Source organism: Chelon labrosus (assembly GCF_963514085.1).
Source record: "Chelon labrosus genome assembly, chromosome: 8".
Lineage (NCBI taxonomy): Eukaryota > Metazoa > Chordata > Actinopteri > Mugiliformes > Mugilidae > Chelon > Chelon labrosus.
In genome coordinates, this window is record NC_140358.1 from 9,517,304 (window position 1) to 9,535,387 (window position 18,084).

The 18,084-nt window shown below is 41.3% G+C and overlaps 1 protein-coding gene across 2 annotated transcripts in view; it reads right to left on the reverse strand.

Moving 5' to 3' along the window:
• Positions 1-14,182, reverse strand: part of fgf13a (fibroblast growth factor 13a) — a gene marked incomplete at its 5' end in the record, with an annotated part of 78,998 nt that extends 64,816 nt beyond the window's left edge. For both annotated transcript variants that reach the window (XM_084550102.1, XM_084550101.1), the window contains one exon: positions 13,436-14,182. In XM_084550102.1, the coding sequence (XP_084406228.1) occupies positions 13,436-13,484 (49 nt within the window). The remainder of the gene's footprint in view (positions 1-13,435) is intronic.
• Positions 14,183-18,084: the final 3,902 nt, after the last annotated feature.

The window sequence follows — 18,084 nt, forward strand, 5'->3', positions numbered from 1 at the left end:
AAACCTGTGTTGTCTATAACCTCCGCAGGAACCCTTGGAGCACCCACACAACTGCCTGTTAACAAGCTCCAGTTGGCACGGTTCAACGTCGTGTACGACAGCTTCAGCGCTGCCTGTTAGAAAATCTTTCACCATCAGGTCATTTTTCTTTCGTTAGCTTTTTGCTTTCATCTCCCCTTCAATCATCAGGCAGGGTGGCGTGGCACAACTACTCATTAGTGAGCAGCAGTGGGCAGGCGCAGATCGCTTTGCAAAGACAAACAACTTAATTAGTGGGAGCACAGCTTTAATAAGTTCAACTCAAAATAGTCTGGAAAAGAGGGTGAGAAACATAACATCACCGGTACTGTAATTATGTCTGGACAAGAGTTTGATTTCAAATTTAAAGGGGAGGTCACAATTATTGTGCTTTTTTACTGTATGGCTGGTGCTGAATGTGGTGCCAACAAGTGTGTATTACGTACTAGCGTAATGTTCATAAGCTTTGGATGACGTGAAATTCATCTCTACTGGGCATGTGCACAGAAGCAACCCTTATGCTTAAATCACACAGTGTACAATGACAATCCATACTGTCGGCTGTGTTTTGTGCGTGTGCATGTGTGTATGCGTTCAAGCTCTGGAGCAAACAATGCGAAAAAATGTGCTTCATGTAAACTCCCAGCTTCCGTCTCAAACTGTGCTACAAAGGAGAGCAAAGAGAGATGATCAAATAAAGCACTTGTGCACCCCTACCACACCTGCCCGCACATGCAAATATATACGCATCCCACCGAGGATTTTAAGTTTATTTGGATGAGCAGAGTCAGAGCAGCATTCATCAAATCCGCCATAATATATCAGCCTTTTCGCATCATTCCACTGTCTCTGTGCTGTAAATTGTAGAACGCCTGGGCCAGATTTACACAGGGCAAATTTGCACTGCTCCTTTCATTCAATTTGGGCTTGCAATCTGCTGGTAATTAGTGTCTGATTATTAAGGTAGTGGATAATTACACAATCAGGGACTGGGACTGCCTTCCAACATGCAGTTCAGTGGGGTGAATTTGTCTGAGAACAGCAAACTCGGAGGAGAAATAATAAACTTGCACGATGCAATTAAGATTCAAAAACATTACAAACACCACAGGTGAGAAGAGAATATTTGAGAGTTTAAAACCATAGTGAAATTGATGCATTTGAGCAAAGAAATGGATCTATAAGAACTTGAAAGCTTATTTGCAATAAAGAAAATGCCAATACTATATTGATTCAACTATGAATGAAGAGCGTGGACATTTTAAATTCATTTTAATGTTTCTTCACTTCCTTAAAATAAAGTTACATTAACACTATGAATTGTGACAGTTCTGTAGACTTTCACAGGGTGGTAAAGTAATGCAGTGCCATTGTGCTTAATGAAAAAAAACGCTGAGCCAGCGGCCTGTCGCAGCGATTAGCACGCTGGTTTGGATACGTGCATGGGTCAGGTCACTTGCTGCAGCAGGGTTAGTGGTTAGCGCAGAGTAGGCAGCTTGATTAGCCTGCAGGGCAAAAGGAACCCAGATACTTCAAAATGTGCATATGTGTATGTGTAGACTGTATGGATACAGTATGTGGGTATTATGGTGAGGCCATGGCCAAGACAGGATGGAGACCCAGAGCCAAAGACAAGAGACCGGTAGAACAACTCGCAACGAGACTGAGCAGCCATCTGTCCCTCCAGGCTTTGCAGTGTGGAGAGATGAGCACTCACCCACTCATGCAAACACTCAGACCCCACATACACATACTATACAGCATCACCAAGCACATTTTAACTGATAGAAACTGCAACCGTAGAACAAGTCCTCCTCAAAACAAACGCGCCGCTTAGAATCTGTGATCGAACAAACAATGGATAGCTAAATTTAAAAAAAAGTTTGAATTCATTTGTACCAAAACAAAGACATGCTGTGCATTGTGAGGAAATAAGTAGATGACGGAACTCTGCACCACAAAAATGAAGAGATCTCAAATTGCCAGTGTTGTTGTGCTGTCGATTTTAAAAATAAACCAGACCAAAATAATAATTTTTTAGTCTTTTTATTTTGCTTTTGTGTGTCTCACAGCTAAGGACTCGTTTTTCATTTGTGTGATGACTGATTTTAGAAATAGTGTGAGGCCTGCCTCCAAACAGTGTTAACATCACATTCTGTTCATCCTGCCAGAAATGCCCCCAGGGTCGATAAGACACATCAACATTCATGACACATCAAATCGTTCCATGAAAGAGAAATTTGATGCAGGACCTTCTGTATAGATTGGTATTGTTTGAAAGGCTGTTCATTAATCATTCATGGTCCAGCATGAATGTGTATTCAATGCGCATGAAACCGGATGTGGGTGAGATTACAACGTTATTTTGTAGATTTGTACACAAACACTATGCAGCAAAGCTATGGGTGCAGCCTCACTTCTCCTTTCTCCTCCTTCCTGTCCAGTGAAGGTTTAACAGGACACAATGGGGCAGGAGAGAGGTTTGAGAGAAGAAATAATCCTGCAGGACTCATTCAGTGTAGTATGTGGGCACCTGCATGTCCTGTGAGGACTGGCTGTTTTGTAGAGATGGTGCCACTTACCATTATTTTATTATTAATTTAACCCTTATTTTTCCACTTACATAACTTCCTGAAGTATTGGGAGTTAAAGTCTGATTTACAATGTACAATGCCATGAAGAACTTTCAAACTGTAGACAGAAGGCCTCACATTATTTTTAGCGCAATACAATCTTTGATTCATCTATCCAGAGCCAGTGGTGATCCTAGTGGCTACTAACAATTCCTTGGTTTGCCTATCCTGGTGGTACGCACATTATTCCCAAAGGCCAGTGCCTGTATGTTCATTGGAAAACTGTTTTACTCTAATGCTCTTCTTGGGCAGCAAAACTTCCTCCAAAAACGATGCATGCAGTTTGAAACGTGTATCAGTTTGTACCAACTGTTTCAAGATTTGCCTTTGGAACCAGTGGTGAAGTGTTGGGGTTCATGTGTCAGTCATGCTCTTAGGTTGAATTTGCTGGGCGGCCTGTCCTGAACTAATTATTTGAGATCTACGCCATTCATAAATGATTTTCTGTACAGTGGAATGATTTCTTTAAGATTGCCGGATTCCAAATGTTCCACATGTGTGGATAGTCTAGTAGTTGGTACCAAATCTGAAACCTTTGATTTTAATTTTAAGGATTTGACAATGTTAGAAATGTATGCATCCTACTTTGAAAGAGGATCCAATGTTTAATTATTCAAATATTTGAAAAAAAAAAAAAGCCAACAAACCCAATGACTCGCAACTCACAATCACATATACGTACATAGATCTGTATATACACTGTCCAACGCACAGCCTGACGGACTATCACAATACAAACATGAAGGAAAAATCTGCGCTATAAACAAACACCAGATGCCGTCTATTCTGATCTACAGAGTACAGCCAAACAGAAAGCCCTGCAAAATCCAGAGATCACACTCTCAGAAAACACACTAACACACACACATGCTAGTTGGGGGCTTCAGTATATTTCCTTCTATGTCAGAGCAGTGTGTGCTAAAGGTTGCTGTGACACAGAGGTCTGAGCTCTGAATAGAACAATCAAATGATTAAAAAAAAAAAAAAGAAGAAGAAGAATAAAAAATAAAATACTGTGTGTCCGTTTTATAAGGCGACGGAGAACAAATGACCACTTGATTACGCAGCTCACCAAACACGTGGACATGACATAAAGGTCAGGGACACAAGGACCGGCTATACAGCAACTGTTAAGCAGTGCTTAATGTAGACCAAGCATACTCATATGCACTTCTGAAATGACATAGTTCTGTTAATCAGAAGGATAAATTCAAACTGGAATTTTAAATTGCACTGCTCCAGATATTATAGATGGCACACAATTTAACATTGTCCCTGTCTTCACTTTCCACTGTAACCTTTAAGCAAAGCTGGAGCATTTTACCAGGATTGCGTGTAACCTTTTATCTCGCCTACAGCACTGTTCATCTTCTTTATGGTAGCCAGTTCTGCTGTTATGGATTACTGTTAGATCACTGACTGCCATCTCTCCCTCTCTCTCTCTCTCTCTCTCACACACTCCCTCTCTTTATCCCTTTGCTTCGCTGTCCATGTCTTTGTCTTTCTCCCTCTGTGCTGCAGTGTAGGCAGAGACTTGTCTCCTCTAATTACACCGAAAACGATGTGATCATTCACTACAGACAATCTCTGATGACATCTGACAAAACAAAAAAAAGTTAGCCAGGTAGGAAAGTGAATCACACTGCGCTCTACACAAAGGCCTAGTGACTGCAAGGTTAATGGTTGTAGAACATCAGCATCAGAGGATGTTTTCAACCAATATTAACTCCAAATACAGCTTATGAAACGTGTTTCTGCCAGTCGAATGTACTTAATAAATGCATATCCCAAGCAATAAAACGCTAATACACAAATGTTTATGTCCTGATTTCCAGGCAGTTTGTTTGTAGCTTTTGCCAGGGCTTTTATATTTTTACAAATTTTGGTAAAAAGTGTAACTTAATCACACAGACTTGACAATACTCTGGTAAGTGGTGTAGGAAGTATTCTGATTCAGGAAGCAGCAACACTGCCGAAGAAAAATTCTTTGCCTACTTGAAATGAGTCTGCAAACTTTAGCTAAAACATTTCTTCAATCAGAAAATTCCACCTGTTGGCGCTTCACTATTTGCACATTCATGTAATTTTGGAACAATCTGAAAAATTAATTCCTAACTGAGAAAATTCCCCTAAGCTGGAACAACCACTCAGAAAGTCTGAGAATCTTTTGGTACACAACTTGTTTATCTCTCACAGCACAGTTTTAAACAACTACATACATTTTTTATGATTAGCATGCACATTTTTTTTTATCATGGTAACCCTGATCAGCTTTTGTTGTCACACAAATGTGCAGGTGGCCATGGATGATAGCGTCCATGTTGTTTCCACGTTTGGACTTAAAGGCACAAACAGTTTTGTATACTCTTGGACAAGCATGGTAACTAAACCTTTCAGTTAAATGTAGTGGAGTCTACTCAGTCTAAGCCTAAGTACCTTTGAATGACAGTATAGGAGACTGCTCATTTACGGTTGACTTGTCACCCTTTATTTTCCAATCAAGTGTGTCCCTCCGTACGGATTCACCCAGGCTCAGAGCATATGTTTGTGAGAGCACGCGTGACGGCATTTGCAGTGGTGCATTCACAACCGTGCATGTTCGGAAAGCACCTTGGTATCCACCACCCACTGACTCCCACTCCCGTGCTTACTGGGGCTTTGTTGCCGTGGCAGCATCTCATTATGTAAATGACATCTCCCTGATGAGGATGAGGCAGCGCAGCCGTGATGCTCGCTGCTCCAGACTGTGTAAAATTGGCTTCAGGGACCAGTGAAGGATCGTTGCTATATTTAGCAGTCATCTTAACAATGTCTTTCTTCTCCATTCGTTTTCACATCCCTGAGACAGAAGGCGCACTTGCATTTAACACTTGCTTCATCTTTTTCACACAGTGAGCACTAAAATATTATTCCCTTTAACACACAGGCACACACAAAAAGCACACTCCCACGTTTCAATTGTGAGTTTGACATTTACTTCTTCAAGGTTTCTTAGACAGTTTTTTTCTGGATTTCTTTGGTCTTCTTCTCTCTGTTAAATATTTTGCTCTGAATGTATTACCCTTCCATCACCCGTCCTCATTAATGCTGAATGAGCTTTCTCTGTGGAATGATACTAATGGCTTTTTGCCATATATCATCTTTAATAGTCCAACTTAAGGGAAACCAATACTAAGTGCCTTGGTCCTTCCTCATATTAAACCTGGCCCAAAGATGTGAATCTACACTGTACACACCTCTGACTTTAAGTTAAGTGCACCTATTGTTTTTATACCCTTTACAGTATCTGTAAACTGGTCATGAAACTGTCTCCTGTATCTTTATTTCAAATCACATCTACAAAGTTTAGAATGCACTGACCCATGTTGCATCTAAAATATGTTGGTAATGGTTATAAGATTAATGTTCTCCTGATCAGGGGCTATCCTAGGTTCTGGGGGGGGGGGGGTCCAGGCAAATATGTACATGTGCTTTTTACCCCAGTCCAATCTAGCAAAATCTGTAACAGGGTAGATAGAAGGGGGGCCCTAGGAGGAACACGGGGAGCATGGTTGATGCACTATAGGTCCTTCATAGCTTTAGGGGGGATGTCCACCAGAAAATTTCTCATTTTTTTTTCTCAAATAACATATAAGAAACGACAAATTTAAATGTTTTTGTTTTATTTTGTTTCTGTATTAACATTCATTAATGTGTCAATTTCAAAATGTATGTCTGTATTCATACATTTCATAAAATTTAATACTTTTACATAACTTATTATTTGGCCCTTCTAGCCTCTCCCCTCCTTATTTCAGTCGATTCTTTTTTGCATTACTTTATGCATTTCTTCTTTTAGCTGGTTGGTAGAAAAATGTGAAATGCAGGTACCCTGAAGTTCTAGAAATTAATTCAAGTATTCCAGTTTCTAAAATCAGTCTTCAACAGTTTCCTATAATATTTTGCACCTTGTTCCTATTTTTCTGGAGACTGACTTTGATTCTCTTTATCTGCAAGGAGCAATATACCAAGATTCATATGTAGTTGACTGTCAGTACTTTTGTTGCACAAAATCCAGAATCAAAATAAGCCAGAGCTTGCTCTTTACTGCCAGTGTGAACATCACAGACTAAAACTGCTTACTGCTCTTTCGTGCTTGTGTCACATACTGCTATGCATTAAGGAATATTTTGCAGCATTTTGTTTTATGACACACAGTCGGGCAATTTTGACATTTGGCATTCACAGAGGCCAAAAGGTTACAATAAATAGATAGGGCCATTTCCACCATCTAAAACAAATCCGTTTATCTTCCATAATCTACCAGTCCATCAGGTCAGATCAGGATTTCCGTTCTTCTTTCCACACTGATGATTCTTCTCATAGGCAGCGAGCACTGATGAGGTGGAACAGTGACGCATGCTGAAGTGTGGCCCTGGCTGTAACTTGCTTGTGAAATCAGCTGCAGCACTGCAGGGAGCAAGAGGCAGGTAATCCTGTTAACTATGCAGTTCATGCTTGTAGATGAGATGGTGGTACGCTGCTCTGATGTCCTCCTCATGAATTCTCATTACAGATACTAAAACCTTGTCCAGTGCTCAGAAAGTGCCACTCACTAATCTGCATTCTGCTCAGATTTGAGGCAATCATTCAGCCTTACCATGAGCAGTACGGAGGCCTGATGTCCAGTTCGACGCTGTCTCTCAGGTCTGCTCCATTGCAGCCCGTAGACCTTGTTTATTACCACTCGTCTGGCCTTATCTCCTCCCTTTCTTACCTCGCCTTAATCCCCTTTATAATTTTCACCAACTTTAATTAGTTCGTGTCCAGAGCAACTATTAATCCCAAGCATGATTTAAAATATAGAATCCAGCAGGCCATAAAACCTTTGAACATTTTATGATTTTGAAATTTTGACAGAAATATTTTACTGCTGGCGCTCTGAATGGAAATTCGCCCTCTCTTCAGAATAATTTTTATGTGTGGCTATTCTTCAGTCTTTCTGGGCTCTGTAAAGGTGGCCTTGGATGATGATAGCAACCCATGGCTTCTACAGTAACCTTGGGACGCTGTAATTGCTTCTGTGACCTCTTTCTGCCCTCAAAACCTCCAGCACCCCTCCACTGTGTCATACACGGCATTTTGCTATAATGTCATTGTGCATAAAAAAAAAGAAAAATGCACAGTGTTGATATTTTCCAAAAATATAGGATTCTAGTCTGAAGCAAACATGATGAAATCTATTTGATGTACAGTGCTTGCTGTTTTTTCAAGTTACGACCCCACTTGCCTTTACAAAAATATAACAGACCTTCGGTGGTGCCTTATGTTTGAAGGTAAATGAAGAAGGCATCTCCTGCGGAACTACATGTGGCACAGGCTGTACACGATCTGAAAGCGAGCTCAAGGTGGTGTGAAGCCTTACAGAAAAATGAGTCAGTGCTGCCACATGCTCCGTTAAACAGACCAGCTCTTTCTTTCATCTCAGATGGGATAACAGCATTTGATCGGCGATGAGTCCATTAACACTCAGAGTTGGATTGCCACACGCCTGGCAAAGGTATTATACGAGGAGGAATTGATTCTGTTTGCCATTTGTCATCTCCCCCTCTCCCACATGATGAGTTTAAGGCAAGAAACCCAACAATGCCATTAACGTGTTCTCTCCTCAAAGCAGCAGTGCAGAGGAAAGCCGTTACACAGTTCAGAACCATTTTCCGCTGATGTCAACTTTGTCCAATTTAGCCGATAATAGGCCATAGTGAAAACTGTCATGTCCTTTAATTCTTCCCCCACTAAAGCCAACATGAAACTTGCTAACCTTCACTTGGCTCACAGATATCAGCAGCTGCAAGAACGGGTTAGCAGGTTTCTATAAGTGACGTCACCGTAAAGCCTTATGTGACATAGTTTTAAACGTACAGCTACCAGCCACCCTACTCTAAAACATTCCACTTTTCTGTTCTCATGGAGATACATCAACTATTGTTATCTGCCTGTTTGACGCAAAAAACCATAACTATGGGGGATTATCTTTAGACGGGATTAACTACTGTAGAACGGAGTGCATTTCTGAAAGTAAAATTGCAGTAATCCAAAATCCACAGGTAGCTCTTATTCCACACCTATTTGCTGCTGTGCGTTCAGATGCACACCATTATTTTAATGAAATAATTTGGTTACACGCTATCATTGTTGGCAGTGCTCAACATCGTTGGACCACAAATAAATTGGACACAGGCCATAGAGAGAGTTTTACCACAGTGCTCGAACACATTAGGATACGTCACATCACAACAAACTAATAATAAAAAGAAAAAAAATGTGTGTCACACAAAGCTAAAATTTCACTAATGCAGGCAAATGTGCTGGTTTTGGAGATCATAACACATAGACGCATCTGCTTCTCTGTCAAACATTAGTAAAATTCATGGCCTTTAGGTTAATAAGGATTAAAACGCTTTAGTCCCTCTAAGTGACAATATTTGGGACTGAGAGTCAAATGACACGACCAACTTAATGTCTACCAAGAGGAGTATTACCATATCAAGAAATGACAAGAAAAAAACATGTCTGAGAATAAGACAGAGAAAGAGACAGAGAAAGACAGAATGAAAAGAGGGGGAAGAGCTTGCGGGGATACCAGTGACATATTTCCACGTGTTCTGTGGCCTGGGAAATTAGCAACCAGGTGAGGCATGTTGCAATAGAGGGGACAGCTCACAAAGCCATTCACCTCAGAAGACATGCAGCTCTGTGGATTACCAGCAGCAAGCTGACTAATGCACCAACAGTCAGGTATTTACAGAATTCGGGGTTAGGGATGACGTAAGACTGCCAGCGTGTTTCAGTTAAGAAATTAATAGGATCATAGATGTGTTTTTGACTGGCTTTCGCATATACGCATCCAACTCTCAAAAAGGACACAACTTTCTTGTCAAATTCACCAGACAGCGGGCATCCCGGGTCACTCTGAAACCCGAGCTGAAAGAGGAATTGAAGAGACGGGTACTCGACATTCTCGAACAGCAATCAGCGCACAAGTCAGCAATGGAGAGTGGCAGATCACTGATGCCACTCAGAGATCTGAGTGGCATTAGACTCAGCTCGGGAGGAGAGCCGGTTTCCTCTAGGCAGTGCAGCCGGATCTGCGTCAGTACCGGGAAAGCATCTGACACGAAGCAACTCTGACGCTCTGACACCACAAATATCTCCAGCAGAACATGCCCTCATCGAGTGTAAATGTAGATTTACTTTACAGATTTGCTTTGATTAAATTAAAGAGAGGCTGTATGTCAGTATAGGTGAATACTTTAGAATTTACAGTCACTAAAAAGGATATAAACGACAAAAAAATAATTTTCTCCTAACAAATCCTCCCTTTACCACAGGCTATTGAGAAGAGCTCCTCAAAGATCCAGCCATTAGACTGAAAGATCTTGATGACACAGTAGACGGTATCTGGTTTTGCTGATTAGATTAGAGCAGGTGTCAGTGTTGTGGAAGACAGAGCTGCCTGCATTGTGATTAATGAAGCTGCTCCAAACTCCTCTCTTGGTATCTATTGATTCACTTCCGTGGCTGGCCTTGAGCTGAATTAATCCGCCTGAAAATATGCAAGACTTATGCCTTCCGCTATACCCAGGCCTGCTATTCGAAGCAGACATGAATCCACTGGCTGACACTTGCAGCCCAGGAGGGAAGTCTATCACGGCACTGCATTAAAGTCTGAGGGGGCTGATAGAGGTGCAGTCAAAGTTCTTTGCTCACATAAATGTGGCATTTATGAGCAACCTGCAAGAATGTTGTAGAATGACATTAAGAAGTGTGCATAAAACTATATATGGTGGCTTCCTTACACTGGAGCTGTAAAATGGGATGAAGGCCGTTAGACTGGATTGTAATACTGTCACAAGGCCAAAAGGTTAGGGTGGAAAATGTCTGCGTAATAAACAATACAACCCCGTTATTGCATATGCACAAGAGTTCCAGATAAGTTTTCAGACTCTGGAAAGTTATAGAGCTGAGAGAGTGCCTACGTCACGCTTTGACACATCACTTTGTCTGCACAACTTAGCTTCACAAGGACAGGGGGAAAATAACACAACACCATTCAGTGGTGCTGATATCGGAGCTCTGACACACACCGCCTCCTTCTACCCCAAAGTGTTTCTCTCTGTCTCTGTATCTGTTTCTTTCTGCCTCTGCATGATTTCAGTTTTCACGTGTACTGCTGCAGAATAACCTGCGGCCTATCTGAGCGAGACACGGAGAGAAAATAGATTTCTGTCACAAAAGTCGAACTCACCGAGCCTAATAATATCTGTGACAAAAAAATGATTTTGTCGCTGGGCTGCACAGTTTTAATGGCATGTCTTAGGACCAACACAGAGAAAATACATTACCTCAGTATCATGCAGCTCGTGCCACATCACTGCTTATTAACGTTTTTAACCAAAGCTGAATTTTTGTTTATCTTAAACTCAAGTTTCGTTCCATTACTTTCAAGATGCACTGCAACACTAAACTAACAATGGCCATGTACATTAATGTGTAATTTTAGCAGCCTAGTGAGTAAGATAAAGGGGAATCACTTCTGTAAAAGCAGGACAATCCCCCCTGAAAAGCCTTTCATGGGGGGAAAAAAAACTGTTGAGATGGCAGGTGGTTCTGGTTTTAATGGACTGTTTCCCTGAAATAATTTGTGGGACAGGTGGTTGCCAACTTTGGCAGGGTCAGTAGTTATTTTCCCCATGCAATTCCCTGCACTTGTGCTATTCAAGTCTCTGATGGAGGGCAGCTGGCACCAAGCGAACCCCCACAGTGATGCAGGGAGAGAGATAGAGAGAGAGAGAAAGAGAGAGAGCTTTTTTTCTAAAATTGGAAGGCAGCAGAGTCACCAGTTTCTGGCTTTTTGTCGTGCATCCGTAAAACTAGCACAAGCTCCGCTGAATGTTCTGGTGAAGATGTTTTTATCTCGGCCGAGAGTAGATGCCGTAGATCTTGAACGAGTCAGCTACTCACACGTGTCACTGATTTCCAGTGGGAGATGAGAGGGAAAGTTGCTGTGGAGGTTAATCTTAAAATCAATTCTTCTGAGCATACTTCGCTCACTGTATTGTCAGCAAAACATGACAGGCTGGCACCTCCACCTTGTAATTAGTCTCAGTTTTATAGTTGCCAGGCACCATTTACCAAAAACATTACACACAAGCAAAGAGATGCAGTCTACCATAGCACATAGACAGTTAAATCTAGAAAAGTGCTTCCTGATGATCACATGGTTAAACTGAACATGTTCAATATATCCAACAATGCATTTAATACATAGGAATATAAAATCTATCCGAGCCTATAATGTAATTTTAACCTCAGATTAAGTAGCTAAAAGAAACATCAAATTAAACTCTGGTGCATGTAGCTGAAATAACAAGTTAATCGTTATCTTTTATTTCATGAAAGCTTTTCAAATACATCAGCAAATTAATCAGAGAGGCGAGTGCATGAAACTGGAACATTGGATGCTTTGTCTCAATTAAGTGTGGGTTTACAGTCCAGCTCTCTGAAGACAGTAGCTTCAGATGAGGTTAAATACCCTTATCGCAAAAGCTAATTATTCACTGATAAATAAATAAATAGATAAATAAGAAAAAAACCTTTGTACCTGAGCTATGTGTACTAGGTGCTACAGGATGTTTCATCACCATCTATCACTCACGGTAGCATCGCTTGCACCAGTGCTGCCAAAATAAGCCAGTTAGGTTTATTGATTTGTTGTGAGCACCTTAAACAGAACCGGAACATGATAACGGGGAGATCCAATTGTAGCCTATTGCTGTACTGTAAATAAACAGGAGGACAGCAGTTGGCACGCTGCCACTGTGGAAACGCGGGTTGCTATTACATTACACTCAGGAAAGCCGTGTTTATATCTTTGGGAAATGGTCATTAATCCTGTTTCCATATAGTAGGTACTGACGCAATTAGACAGCTTTCCTGTCAGCAACCATGGTATTTACTTATGGATTTATTCATTTATTTTCCTAATTGCTTAATAAGGAGCCGAGCACAGAGACAAAGGTGCAGTAATGTGTGTGCCAGTGCGTAAAAGGTCGTGCACATCCCCAGCGTAGATGGAGCGGTTACAATAACGAGTCCCGCCACGTTTCTCTGGCAACCCTGTCTCCGCTCTGTCTCCATGGCAATGCATAGGCAGTTTACTTCCCCCTTTTCTCCGAGATACGGCCCTCGTTTTTCAGCGGATAGGTCATAAGCTCTGGCTATGCGACAAGCGACTGGGCTCCGCGCTTCGTGTTTGCACAGATGTGTTGAGAGCTCGGTACTGTATGCGGGTACGATGCGAGGGAGAAACACAAAGGGACCTTTCAACAGGATGCCAGTGACACAATAGGGATATCACCGTCATCATTTCAACGTCATAATAAGGGTTAGCTTTAATGTAAAATTCGTTTTTATTCGCAATCTGTGATTAAAACCTGCAACATACTGACTCCTCGCTTTGCCTTATTGTCTCTCTGTCACCAAGTCAATGCAAGTAAAGCATGTGATCGCAGACAAACACATCGTGCAGCATATAGGCCTACAGTAGCAAATGCTTAGATCTCAAACAGTATCCACATGCACCGTGCTGGGAAATGGTTCACCATCCAATGGCTGCTATTGTTTTCAGTCTAACCTCAAAGGGTGATTTGAGCACCATGCAGGGGATGAATGGGTGCACGGTCGCATTCAGACCTGTGATCTGTGGATAAAACAGTCTGTGCAAGGCAAGGTTCGCCTCTTACCCTTGGAAGCATCCTTGTCTTCTTTAGGCTTCGCCACTTTTCCACTCATAGATCCCAGTTTGGATGTGTAATTCCCGATTTAGATAAGAATGGAAATCCCCCCAGTTGCTGACTGTCCTCAATGAAATCCTTACCACAGGTCCCAGGTGCTGAGATAAGGGTTCTGTGAGGAGAGACATATTCATCAAAATTGCTTTTTTTAATAATAATAATAAAAAAATAATAATCATAACACAGGAGCAGTGTTTGGTGTTAAAGCAGGGCCACGCAACGAGACAATGGACCGTGGTGGAAGCTACTCGTGCTGCAAGGTGTTTATCAATTAGACATCAATGAAAACATCCAACTATTGATGCTCCCTTAACACACTCACACACCTCGAGACAAAGAGCCCATACAGTTTGAACACCAACAATCAGCCGGAGCACGTCTATCTATGCGCAGCCTTTGATTTAACGCCGCGCTTTAACCTACCTTATCTCCTCCACGTTTTCTGCTACATCAATGCACATTGATGAAAGGAAACGCTCCCACCATGAATCCCGTTATGTTGCATACAAAAAAAATCACGACCTACTCTACTGTGCCAAAGGAGAGGAGCAAAAAGCTGCGGAATGAAGCGCAGTGTTTCCCCCTCCAGAGGTCTCCAGTCAAGAGAAATAGAAGTCAAGTCACTGAGCCGTCCTATCTAACGAACCCCGGGAGAGATGCCATCCAGTGCAGCTTCTGCGACCAGGTTTTCTTGTCTGGGGCTTTCTCTGCCGGCGGGCTGTGCTCTTCTAAACGCACGGTGGGCAGAATCAACAGGATACACAAAGTGAGAGCGCTCCACCCGTTACAGCGCCGATTCACACAGTGGACATTTGTTTATTGACCCTCGGTATCACCGCTGTGACGAGAACGAGCCGCTCCATCCATGAATGCAGCCAATGTGTGAGCAGTGCCGTCGATGTGGTGAAGAATTAAAGCGGGAGGCAGTGCTGCATGGCGCACACCATCTTGCTGTTGCTCTCATTCAGTTGCCTTGACGGAGCTGTGCGTTATCCCATTCACATCCAGCCTGCGCATTTTCTTTCAGTTTACGAAACGCAGCATATGGGGCATAAAATATAGCAATATAAAATGATAGGCTGACTAATATTTTGGTTTATATAGATTTATCAGACGGTTTACTAGTTCAGATCAGAGAGAAAGCAATTTATTTTTGAGAATGTCACTGCCGGGTTCAGTTTGTACGTTGAAAAGCAGTTGCAAAATTTCCTAATGTCTATGTCCTTTGAGTTTGGATGAGTTTTAAGGATGCTTTGCTGGAAAGTTTTCTAAAAAATGGTACTGTTCCAAAGGTTGACACAAGTTTGAGTTAACAAAACAGTGAAAAAATCCCCAAAATACAAACAGTTGCTGTTGCTTTAAATTTATATGTTTAGTCATATTTGTCCCCATCCTGACTGGCATGTTACATGACTATGGCAGTGATTTTATTGTGCATTCACTGTGCTACCTTTTTTTCAGACCTCAGTGTGAACTATTTTAATTTTGAAAACTATTGACTTTCTTTACTGTTTTAAAGAAAAAATGCATATTAAAGAAACTCTAAAGCAATATTTTTTTTTAAACAACAAAGCGTATCCATCCATGGATGACTTCTTCATCTTAAATTGGTTACGTAAGTACATACTGTATGAAGGGTCCTTACCTTTAAGATGAAGCCTAAAAGCTGTATGTATGTGTTTATTGGAACTTGCATGAAACTGTCTCCTCCAAACAGTGACTGAGCACGTTGACAGATAAAAATTCCAACTGGTTTCAGGGTTCTTAATCCAGCCTCGTTAGGAGTTTTGTTTATTTTTTCTTCGTTGTTTCCTCAGTTCATACTCCGAAGCGCCAGTCAGATTTCAGTCTAAGCTTCTCGGGCGTTATGTCACATCTGTTGGTCGTGCAAGTCTGTAGCACTCTGTGTCAGCAGAGGAAAAAGACCTGCAGGTTGAGGGTTACAAGATCTATATGGCTGCTATATTTAGAAGAAACTGGACCCCCTTCGAACTTTCTTCACATGCTCAAATCTTCCTGAGACGTTTGGAGGAAGGCTGTGGTGGCCGGTTTCAATGACAGGCTTTCCCTCAAAATGTCAAATCTTGCAGCATTTACGCAGAGTTAGGCTAATTTATGTTTTGTTTTTATTTTTTATTTTTTTTTCAGTAAGGCATCAAGCTAACTGAACTCAGTCAATCATGCCTAAATCATGCCTCTAATGCTTCAGTAACTGGTCTTAAAAACTAAATGAAAAACTAAACTGTTGCATTGTTACAGTTTCTGCCACGCTCCATTCTGTTGTTAACGTAGCTGGGTTACAATACAATTTACAACAACTGCTCTGTATGTGTGTGTGTTTGTTCATCTGTGCCATTTGTCTGTTACAGTTTAAAATGATTCCTGTTAGATGTCTTACTTGCGCCAGGAGTTGTTTCCATTATTCCTTGATTGTGGCAGCATGTGCCTCATCGTCGCAATTAAATCACAGTTTAAAGCTTATGAAAAATACCATTTACTGCTTTCCGTGCCAGCTGTTCGGCTCATATTTGTGCGGGAAAAAAAAGTATGGTTTTATTACTCCCTCATAAATCATAAGATATGGCAGCTCATCTGATTCACCGGCAGTGAGAATGTTATTCTTTGCGATAGTCTTAGATCACCAGATCAGAGAATCAATAGGAGCTGACTGCTTAGTAACTGTAGGGTCAGGCAGGTTACGCTGGGTGAAGGGGGGAGGCAAGGTCACTCGCTAGATGTCTTCATATGAGATGCAATTGATCACCAAGCTCACCAAAACCGCTAGCATAACATAGGCAAACACGCACGACACATGCAAGTGAGAAGAAAGCATTTTATGAGCAATGAGCTACATTTTAATTCAAATTTGTTGTTACATATGTGAGAATGAACAGCTTCATCTTTAAATATAGATGTCTGTGAAGGTTCTCGGTCATCCAATTCATGGTATATCTAAAAAAGGTTCAAAAAAGGCAACTGGACTTGTTCTGAAGAACTGAAGAAGCTACTTGGATGAGTGGTGAAACGTCTTCTCAAAAAACTCTACAAGTCCAGTTGCCTTTTTTGAACCTTTTTTGGATATTTAAATATAGATGACGTCAACCAGGGAATTTCTATGTTTGCAGTGGTAAAAGGCCCATAACTTTGCATGTGCCACAATGACAAAAGAGGATGTACATGATACAACATATTTAACTTTGTGTTGGTGGTGTAAAGATGATGTGGTAAAACATCATGCACCAACTGAAGGAAGGAATAATGGGACATGTGGTTGTATTCTGTAGTCAGGCTGTGTTTTAAATGACAGCACTAAACATTTTACATGTTATTTTAAGTGTTTTAGGTGACTAATAGTTGACTGACACTAGTACTCTGAATTGTTGCTGACGGGTGTCCTGCTGAAGGGACGTTCATAGTACCAGTGTTCAGGGCATTTATGTTGGGAATGAGCTATAAAGAGCGAGGGTTAGAGAGAGTGTAAATGTCAGTGGTTTGTTTTCCCACTGTGTCCATGGCCTGTGCCCCACTTTGACCTTCCCAGCAGGGTGTCACACCACAGCGCTGCGTTCATCCACTCACTGTTTAAAGCAAAGCCCTGGAGCGGTGCGGCACAAACAAACTCCTGACTCACTCTCTGTCACTCTGATGTCAGTTCACAGGCTGTGTCCACACACATGCTACGGAATAACCCCGAATCACTTCTTTTTGTCTGCTGATTGCAAAATTTCTGCTGGAAAATGCGCCGCCACCTTAAGGTCACGTTTTTCCACACTTGTGCATGCACACTCAGCAAACTGGTCTGTTTTGGTTCTGAACTCTTTTACTTCAGTAAAATTAGCAATGCCACAGTGTTACGATACCCTTACAATGAATTAAAGTAAGTTTAGCAACAAAATCACCCCATTCTGAGACTGCATTTATCTATATTAATAGATTTAATAATTTTTTTTTGCTAATTCTGAGGAGCATTTCTAAGCAGCATTTTGATGGGAAGTAATCACAATTTTGTTAAAAATCTTGATGAGTTCCCGTGGAAGTGAAAGTATCACACAATGCAAATAGTTCAAAGTCTACTGGAGTATATTTAGTGCACTTTGCATTGAACCTAGTTACTTTCTGCAGTTGGCTTTAATTCTTGTTTTAAGAGAAGAAGAATCTTTATTGTCCTAATCTTTATTTTTATACAGTTTGATCTCTACATTTTACACACACAAAACAGTGAACACAATCAGAGCAGTTTGAAGCTCAGGGACCACAGAGGGTTAGGTGCCTTGCTCATGGGCACTTCAACCGTGGACTGGTGACCCTCTGGTCCTAGGTGCTAGGACTGCTTCTCTAACTACAAGGCCACAACTGCCCTGTTTTTTGTTTTTGTCATATATTCTATATAACAATTTCCCGTACCAACTTGTCTCACCAAGATTTATAAACCAATAATCAAGTCTAATCAGCGAGGCACTTATCATAATCTACCAACACACATTACTACAGCCGGTAGCAGAATTCCTTGTTAATAATTAATTCCTGTTTATGGAACATTCATTCAAGTGTTATTGTGAGAGGCTGGTTACTGTTAGAAATATGCCAAGGTATCTGCT